At 46.8% G+C, this 9,569-nt stretch overlaps 1 protein-coding gene across 1 annotated transcript in view; it reads left to right on the top strand.

Annotated features, from left to right (window-relative positions):
• cpne4b (copine IVb) overlaps positions 1-5,286 on the top strand; it is a 16,033-nt gene extending 10,747 nt beyond the window's left edge. The window contains exons 12-18 of the mRNA XM_046327144.1: positions 1,241-1,374; positions 1,566-1,620; positions 1,784-1,835; positions 2,538-2,671; positions 3,085-3,254; positions 3,381-3,447; positions 4,879-5,286. Coding sequence (XP_046183100.1) covers positions 1,241-1,374; positions 1,566-1,620; positions 1,784-1,835; positions 2,538-2,671; positions 3,085-3,254; positions 3,381-3,447; positions 4,879-5,013 — 747 coding nt within the window. The 3' untranslated portion in view covers positions 5,014-5,286. The remainder of the gene's footprint in view (positions 1-1,240; positions 1,375-1,565; positions 1,621-1,783; positions 1,836-2,537; positions 2,672-3,084; positions 3,255-3,380; positions 3,448-4,878) is intronic.
• The last annotated feature ends 4,283 nt before the right edge of the window (positions 5,287-9,569 follow it).

The raw sequence follows: 9,569 nt of genomic DNA, 5'->3' as shown, positions 1-9,569 counted from the left end.
GAGATCTTTAAGGTCAGGGCCCTCCGCAAAGTACTTGGAGTCAAACAGACAGGCCTGGATGAGATCTTTAAGGTCAGGGCCCTCCGCAAGGTACTTGGAGTCAAACAGACAGGCCTGGATGAGATCTTTAAGGTCAGGGCCCTCCCCAAGGTACTTGGAGTCAAACAGACAGGCCTGGATGAGATCTTTAAGGTCAGGGCCCCGCAAGGTACCGCAAGGTACTTGGAGTCAAACAGACAGGCCTGGATGAGATCTTTAAGGTCAGGGCCCTCCCCAAGGTACTTGGAGTCAAACAGACAGGCCTGGATGAGATCTTTAAGGTCAGGGCCCTCCGCAAGGTACTTGGAGTCAAACAGACAGGCCTGGATGAGATCTTTAAGGTCAGGGCCCTCCCCAAGGTACTTGGAGTCAAACAGACAGGCCTGGATGAGATCTTTAAGGTCAGGGCCCTCCCAAGGCTCAGTCAAACAGACAGGCCTGGATGAGATCTTTAGGCCCTCTGCAATGTACTAGGAGTCAAACAGACAGGCCTGGATGAGCTCTTTAGGTCAGGGCACCCCCAAGGCTCACAAAAAATTTTAGAACTAGACAATCATTTGTGCCAGGACTTTGAGCTCCTCCCCTAGCTGGGCTAATGTTCCTGTCAACTCAGTTGGCTAGCAGGAAAATGTTCTATCAATCATTTGGCTAGGGCTAATGATCCTATCAACTAAATAGCTGTGGCTAATGTTCCTATCAACTCAGTAAGGCTAGCAGGCTAATGTTCCTATCAACTCAGTAAGCCTAGCAGGCTAATGTTCCTATCAACTCAGTAAGGCTAGCAGGCTAATGTTCCTATCAACTCAGTAAGCCTAGCAGGCTAATGTTCCTGTCAACTCAGTAAGCCTAGCAGGCTAATGTTCCTATCAACACAGTAAGGCTAGCAGGCTAATGTTCCTATCAACACAGTAAGGCTAGCAGGCTAATGTTCCTGTCGACCCAGTAAGGCCAGCAGTCTAGTCTTTTTTTATTGCTATGTAACTGTTATGAAAGTTGTATTGTCAATTTGTTTTGTATTTAAACGCCACTTTAAACGTGTACATGACACTGCAACAAAATGTCCCTATGTGGACAATAAAGTCAGTAAAGTAAAGTGTGTGGTTGAATGCAGCCAGATGATGTCTGATTTATCTCCGTATGAAATGGTCATATCACCATAGTGACTTGGTTCCAACCTTTATATTGTGTGTGTGTATCCCAGGTGGCCATAGACTTTACAGCATCAAATGGAGACCCCGGAAACAGCTGTTCTCTCCACTACATCCATCCGTACCAGCCCAATGAGTACCTGAAAGCCCTGGTGGCTGTGGGAGAAATATGTCAAGACTACGACAGGTAACTTATCAATTATCTATATTATCAATAGCCTAATCAATGAGCTGTAATAGGACAATTGTGATGATTGCATCTAGCATGTTTGGTTTGGGCAAACAGTTCCACATTGCTTCATATTAGTTATTTGTGAATCTCTCTCTCTCTGTCTGTCTCTATTTCTCTCTCTCCATCTCCTCTCTCTCGCTCTCTAGTGACAAGATGTTTCCAGTTTTTGGGTTTGGAGCTCAGATCCCACCTGACTTTAAGGTTAGAGATATTCAATCAAAACGGATCTGGAGATGTCTGGGGAGTGCTGTTGTGGAGTCATCTAGTTGATCTTCAAAACGGTGTGACCATGCTAGAAAATATCACACTATGTTGGGAGGTGTGTGTCTGTGTGTGTTTAAACTCCCCTCTCACATATTTTCAGGTGTCACACGATTTTGCCGTGAACTTTGATGAAGACAATCCGGAATGTTCCGGTGAGCATCACGCCTGTCACACCTCTAACACACACACACACACACACACACACACACACACACACACACACACACACACACACACACACACACACACACACACACACACACACACACACACACACTGTACAGCTGGTATGGGTGGGAGATGGTATTTTTAGCTGAGCCTCTAAAACACTAATCTGAATGTGTGAAATGAGCCCCCATACACACTTTAGACACCTGGCTTGGTGGAATGTGTGTGTGTGTATCTGTGTGTGCGTGGTTGTGGTTGCGTGAGTGTGCGTGAGTGTGTGCGTGCGTGCGTGTGTGCGTGGTTGCGTGCGTGTGTGTGTGCGTGGTTGCGTGGTTGCATGGTTGCGTGTGTGTGTGTGTGTGTGTGTGTGTGTGTGTGTGTGTGTGTGTGCGTGCGTGCGTGCGTGCGTGCGTGCGTGCGTGCGTGTGTGTGCGTGTGTGTGCGTGTGAGCCGAAATCTTAAATACACCAACTGTGTGTTATCTGCAAAGACAGGTTTCCTTGTTCAGTAGAAAAGAAGGAGAATGTTTGAGCTACTTCACTACTGTGGAGTTGGGGAAATCACATGTTTCTTTTTTAACTGTGTGTTTGCGTTTGTGTGGGTGTGCGTGCATGTGTGTGTGTGTGTGTGTGTGTGTGTGTGTGTGTGTGTGTGTGTGTGTGTGTGTGTGTGGGTGTGTGTTTCAGGTATCCAGGGTGTGGTGGAAGCCTACCAGGCCTGTCTCCCTAAGATCCAGCTGTACGGACCGACCAACATTGCTCCCATCATACAGAAAGTTGCTTCTTCTGCCTCAGAGGAGATGCACACTATGGAAGCTATGGTAAGACAGAGATCAGTGATCATTCATCATTTTGTATAAACGTTACACACACATTACCCAGATAAACGGCTCCTTTCTTTTGACAAATCACAACATCTGCTGGCTGAATATAATATTTGGAATATTTTTGTTCTGAACCTGTCGACAGACTAAACACTACATTTGAACCAGTGCCTCCTTCATTCTCTCTTCTGCCTCGCTCTCTCTCTCTCTGTCTCTGTCTCTCTCTCTCTGTCACTCTCTCTCTCTCTCTCTCTCTCTCTCTCTCTCTCTCTCTCTCTCTCTCTCTCTCTCTCTCTCCCTCGCTCTCTCCCTCTCACTCCCTCTCTCTCTCTCTCTCTCTCTCTCTCTCTCTCTCTCTCTCTCTCTCTCTCTCTCTCTCTCTCTCTTTCTCTCTCTTCTCTCCTCTCTAGGAGTATTTCATCCTATTGATCCTAACAGATGGAGTGATAACAGACATGGCTGACACTAGAGAAGCTATAGTACATGCTTCCCACCTACCCATGTCTGTCATCATAGTAGGAGTGGGAAACGCTGACTTCAGTGACATGCAGATGCTGGATGGAGACGATGGAATACTCAGGTTAGTCTGTTATACCTCTCTGCATGTCTGTCTGTCGGTCTCTTTAATAAGAACATTTATGATGTTCATGTAATAACTCATAATTAGTTAAATAATTAATTATATAATAGGGTAATGTTTTTTCAGGTCCCCAAAAGGAGAACCTGTTCTCAGAGACATTGTCCAGTTTGTTCCCTTCAAAGATTTCAAACACGTAAGTCTGTGTGATTGTCTGTGCGTGCGTGTGTGTATGTGTGTATGAATAACGAGCAGTGACGTGGTCTAGCTGCGCTGGTCAAAACAAATTTATCCATTGGCTATGTGTGTGTGCGTGCATGTGTTTGTCTCTGTGTTTGTCTCTGTGTGTGTCTGTCTGTGTATGTGTGTGCAAGTGTATGTGCGTGCCCATGTGTGTGAGTGTATTTGCATGTGTGTGTCATGATGTATTTCAATTTTGACAGGCGGAGAAATCAAATAATTACTTCACATGCTCCAAGCAGAACAGCTATAGAGAGACAGAATAGGGAGAAGAGAGAGGGAGAGGAGGTTAAAGAGAGGGGATTTTCTGCCCTGTAGTTTCCTTTCAATGAGCATCAGAAAGACAAAGACCTTGAGAGACCTAGTAATAACAGGTAGATGGGAGTGAGAGGAAGGGGAGCGGGAGAGAGAGGGAGGGAGGGACAGAGGGAGAGAGAGGAAGGGGAGCGGGAGAGAGAGGGAGGGAGGGACAGAGGGAGTGAGAGGAAGGGGAGCGGGAGAGAGAGGGAGGGAGGGACAGAGGGAGAGAGAGGAAGGGGAGCAGGAGAGAGAGGGAGGGAGGGACAGAGGGAGTGAGAGGAAGGGGAGCGGGAGAGAGAGGGAGGGAGGGATAGAGAGAGACCGAGGGGAGAGAGAGGAAGGGGAGCGGGAGAGAGAGAGAGGGAGGGAGGGATAGAGGGAGTGAGAGGAAGGGGAGCGGGAGAGAGAGGGAGGGGAGGGACAGAGGGAGTGAGAGGAAGGGGAGCGGGAGAGAGAGGGAGGGAGGGACAGAGGGAGAGAGAGGAAGGGGAGCGGGAGAGAGAGGGAGGGAGGGACAGAGGGAGAGAGAGGAAGGGGAGCGGGAGAGAGAGGGAGGAAGGGACAGAGGGAGTGAGAGGAAGGGGAGCGGGAGAGAGAGGAAGGGGAGCAGGAGAGAGAGAGGGAGGGAGGGAGGGACAGAGGGAGAGAGAGGAAGGGGAGCGGGAGAGAGAGGGAGGGAGGGACAGAGGGAGAGAGAGGAAGGGGAGGAGGGAGAGAGAGGGAGGGAGGGACAGAGGGAGAGAGAGAGGAAGGGGAGCGGGAGAGAGAGGGAGGGAGGGACAGAGGGAGAGAGAGGAAGGGGAGCGGGAGAGAGAGGGAGGGAGGGACAGAGGGAGAGAGAGGAAGGGGAGCGGGAAAAAGAGGGAGGGAGGGACAGAGGGAGAGAGAGGAAGGGAAGCGGGAGAGAGAGAAAGGGAGGGAGGGATAGAGGGAGAGAGAGGGGAGAGAGAAACAGACAAAGGGGTTGGTGTAATCACTGTAAAGTTTAAATAACAGACAGTGAAAGTCTTTGAGGAGTCAGTGCACTCGCAAGTGTGTGTATAATATCTGTGTTTGTGTGTGTGTTGGTGTGTGTGTGTCTCCCCAGGCGTCCCCGGCTGCGCTAGCTAAGAGTGTGCTAGCAGAGGTGCCCAATCAGGTGGTGGATTACTACAATGCCAAAGGAATCCATCCCAAATGTCTGTCTGACTACGACGAATCTACCAGACCCTTCAGCCCCTGACCACACACATACACACGTATTCATCACACACACATTAAACACACACACATACACATGTTATAAACACAAACTAATACATACTCACCCATACACCCTGCATACAGTAGTGTAGCTCAGAGAAGTAGTTTGGTGGGTTTAACTATCAATCATTCAAATGTGTTTAGAAAGGCCGGAACCTAGGAAGAAATCTAGAAAGGAAGCAGGCTATGAGGGGTGGCCAGTCTCCTTCTGGCTGTGCCGGGTGGAGATTATAACGATCATTCAGAGTTTCTCTACTGCTACTGCTGTCTCTAGAGAGTTGAAAACAGCAGGTCTGGGACAAGGTGGCACGTCTGGTGAACAGGTCAGGGTTCCATAGCCGCAGGCAGAACAGTTGAAACTGGAGCAGCAGCACGACCAGTCGGACTGAGGACAGTAAGGAGTCATCAGGCCAGGTATTCCTGAGGCAGGAGAGTGAGAAGGAGAAGGAGAGGGAGAGAAGAGAGAGAATTAGAGAGAGCATACTTAAATTCACACAGGACACCGGATAAGGCAGGAGAAATACTCCAGATATAACAGACTGACCCTAGCCCCCTGACACATAAACTATTGCAGCATAAATAATGGAGGCTGAGACAGGAGGGGTCAGGACACACTGTGGCCCCGTCTGACGATACCCCCAGACAGGGCCAAACAGGCAGGATATAACACTTTGCCAAAGCACAGCCCCCACACCACAAGAGGGATATCTTCAACCACCAACATACTATCCTGAGACAAGGCTGAGTATAGCCCACGAAGATCTCCCCCACGGCACGAACCCGAGGGGGGGCACCAACCCGGACAGGAAGATCACGTCAATGACTAAACCCACTCAAGTGACGCACCCCTCCTAGGGACGGCATGGAAAAGCACCAGTAAGTCAGTGACTCAGCCCCTGTAATAGGGTTTGAGGCAGTGAATCCCAGTGGAGAGAGGGGAACCGGCCAGTCAGAGACAGAAGGGCGGTTTGTTGCTCCAGTGCCTTTCCATTCACCTTCACACTCCTGGGCCAGACTACACTCAATCATAGGACCTACTGAAGAGATGAGTCTTCAATAAAGACTTAAAGGTCGAGACCGAGTCTGCGTCTCTCACATGAGTAGGCAGACCATTCCATAAAAATTTAGCTTTATTGGGGAAAGCCCTGCCTCCAGCTGTTTGCTTAGAAATTCTAGGGACAGTAAGGACGCCTGCGTCTTGTGTCGGTATGTACGGCAGGACCAAATCGGAAAGATACGTTGGAGCAAGCCCATGTAATGCTTTGTAGGTTAGCAGTAAAACCTTGAAATAAGCCCTAGCCTTCACAGGAAGCCAGTGTAGAGAGGCTAGCACTGGAGTAATATGATCAAATCTTTTGGTTCTAGTCAAGATTCTAGCAGCTGTGTTTAGCGCTAACTGAAGTTTATTTAGTGCTTTATCCGGGTACCCGGAAAGTAGAGCATTGCAGTAGTCTAACCTAGAAATGACAAAAGCATGGATACATTTTTCTGCATCATTTTTGGACAGAAAGTTTCTGATTTTTGCAATGTTGCGTAGATGGAAAAAGCTGTCCTTGAAACAGTCTTGATATGTTCGTCAAAAGAGAGATCAGGGTCCAGAGTAACGCCAAGGTTCTTCACAGTTTTATTTGAGACGACTGTACAACCATCAAGATTAATTGTCATATTCAACAGAAGATCTCTTTGTTTCTTGGGACCTAGAACAAGCATCTCTGTTTTGTCTGAGTTTAAAAGTAGAACATTTGCCGCCATCCACTTCCTTATGTCTGAAACACAGGCTTCCAAGGGAGGGCAATTTTGGGGCTTCACCATGTTTCATTGAAATGTACAGCTGTGTGTCGTCCGCATAGCAGTGAAAGTTAACATTATGTTTCCGAATGACATCACCAAGAGGTGAAATATATAGTGAAAACAATAGTGGTCCTAAAACGGAGCCTCGAGGAACACCGACATTTACAGTTGATTTGTCAGAGGACAAACCATTGACAGAGACAAACTGATATCTTTCCTACAGATAAGATCTAAACCAGGCCAGAACTTGTCCGTGTAGACCATTTGGGTTTCCAATCTCTACAAAAGAATGTGGTGATCGATGGTATCAAAAGCAGCACTAAGGTCTAGGAGCACAAGGACAGATGCAGAGACTCGGTCTGATGCCATTATAAGGTAATTTAACATCTTTACAAGTGCAGTCTCAGTGCTGTGATGGGGTCTAAAACCAGACTGAAGCATTTTGTATACATTGTTTGTCTTCAGGAAGGCAGTGAGTTGCTGTGCAACAGCTTTTTCTTAAATGTTTGAGAGGAATGGGAGGTTCGATATAGGCCAATAGTTTTAAAAATATTTTCTTGGTCAAGGTTTTGCTTTTTCAGAAGAGGCTTTATTTCTGCGACCTTTAGTGAGTTTGGTACACATCCGGTGGATAGAGAGCCGTAGGAGTAGTTTAGTATAGGAGTAGTTTAGTTGGAATAGGTTCCAGTATGCAGCTTGAAGGTTTAGGGGCCATGATTATTTTCATCAATGTGTCAAGAGATATAGCATTAAAAGACTTGTGTGTCTCACATGATCCTAGGTCTTGGCAGTGTTGTGCAGACTCAGGACAACTGAGCTTTGGAGGAATAGGCAGATCTAAAGAGGAGCCCGTAATTTGCTTTCTAATGATCATGATCTTTTCGTCAAAGAAGTTCATGAATTTATCACTGCTGAAGTGAAAGTCATCCTCTCTTGAGGAATGCTGCTTTTTAGTTAACTTCGCAACAGTATCTTATTTTCCTCAATTAACTTGGAAAAATAGGATGATCGAGCAGCAGTGAGGGCTCTTCGATACTGCACGGTACTGTCTTTCCAAGCTAGTCGGAAGACTTCCAGTTTGGTGTTGCGTCATTTCCATTCCAATTTTCTAGAAGCTTGCTTCAGGGCTCGGGTATTTTCTGTATACCAGGGAGCTAGTTTCTTATGACAAATGTTTTTAGTTATTTGGGGTGCGACTGGATCTAGGGTATTACGCAAGGTTGAATTGAGTTCCTCAGATAGGTGGTTATCTGATTGTTGTGCTCTGACGTCCTTGGGTAGGTGGAGGGAGTCTGGAATGGTGAATCTTTGGCTTGTCTGAGAATTTATCGCACGGCTTTTGATGATCCTTGGTTGGGATCTGAGCAGATTATTTGTTGCGATTGAAAACGTAATAAAATGGTGGTCTGATAGTCCAGGATTATGAGTAAAAACATTAAAATCCACAACATTTATTCCACGGGATAATGACTGTGGCAGTGAGTAGGTCCGGAGACATGTTGGACAAAACCCAATGATGGCTCCGAAAGCCTTTTGGAGTGGGTCTGTGGACTTTTCCATGTGAATATTAAAATGTTTAATATTTTCTGCCATGACTACAAGGTAGGAATTCAGGTAACTCAGTGAGGCACACTGTATATGGCCCAGGAGGCCTGTAAACAGTAGCTATAATTGAGTTGGCTGCTTAGATTTCATGACTAGAAGCTCAAAAGACGAAAACGCAGTCTTTTTTTGTTGTTGTAAATTGACATTTGCTATCGTGAATGTTAGCAACACCTCTGCCTTTGCGGGATGTACTTGGGATATGGTCACTCGTGTAACCAGGAGGTGAGGCCTCATTTAACACAATAAATACATCAGGCTTAAGCCATGTTTTAGTCAGGCCAATCACATCAAGAGAATGACCAGTGATTATTTCATTGATTATAACTGCCTTGGAAGTGAGGGATCTAATATTAAGTAGCCCTATTTTGAAATGTGAGATATCACAATCTCTTTCAATAATGACAGGAATGGAGGAGGTCTTTATTCCAGTGATATTGCGAACACTGACATGTTTAGTTTTGCCCAACCTAGATCGAGGTACAGACACGGTCTCAATGGGGATAGCTGAACTGACTACACTGACTGTGCTATTGGCAGAATCCACTAAACTGGCCGGCTGCCTGGCCTGCACCCTATCTCATTGTGGAGCTATGGGAGTTAGAGCCCTGTCTATGTTCATAGATAAGATGGGAGCACCCCTCCAGCTTGGATGGAGTCCATCATTCCTCAGCAGGCCAGGCTTGGTACTGTTTGTGGTTGAGTCCCAGAAAGAAGGCCAATTATCTACAAATTCTATCTTTTGGGAGGGGCAGAAAACAGTTTTCAACCAGTGATTGAGTTGTGAGACGCTGTAGAGCTCATCACTCCCCTTAACTGGGAGGGGGCCAGAGATAATTACTCGATACCGACACATCTTTCTAGCTGATTTACACGCTGAAGCTATGTTGCGCTTGGTGCCCTCTTGGTGCTGAAGTAGATAACAATATCCATATACTCTCTACACTCGCCAGTTTTAGCCTTAGCCAACATCATCTTCAGATTAGCCTTAACGTCAGTAGCCCTGCCCCCTGGTAAACAGTGTATGATCGCTGGATGATTCGTTTTAAGTCTAATACTGCGGGTAATGGAGTCGCCAATGACTAGGGTTTTCAAATTGTCAGAGCTAATGGTGGGAGGCTTCTGCGTCTCAGACCCCGTAAC

Source organism: Oncorhynchus gorbuscha, linkage group LG24 (assembly GCF_021184085.1).
Source record: "Oncorhynchus gorbuscha isolate QuinsamMale2020 ecotype Even-year linkage group LG24, OgorEven_v1.0, whole genome shotgun sequence".
NCBI lineage: Eukaryota > Metazoa > Chordata > Actinopteri > Salmoniformes > Salmonidae > Oncorhynchus > Oncorhynchus gorbuscha.
Note: the sequence above shows the minus strand (reverse complement) of the source record. Positions and strands in the feature narration are given on the sequence as shown.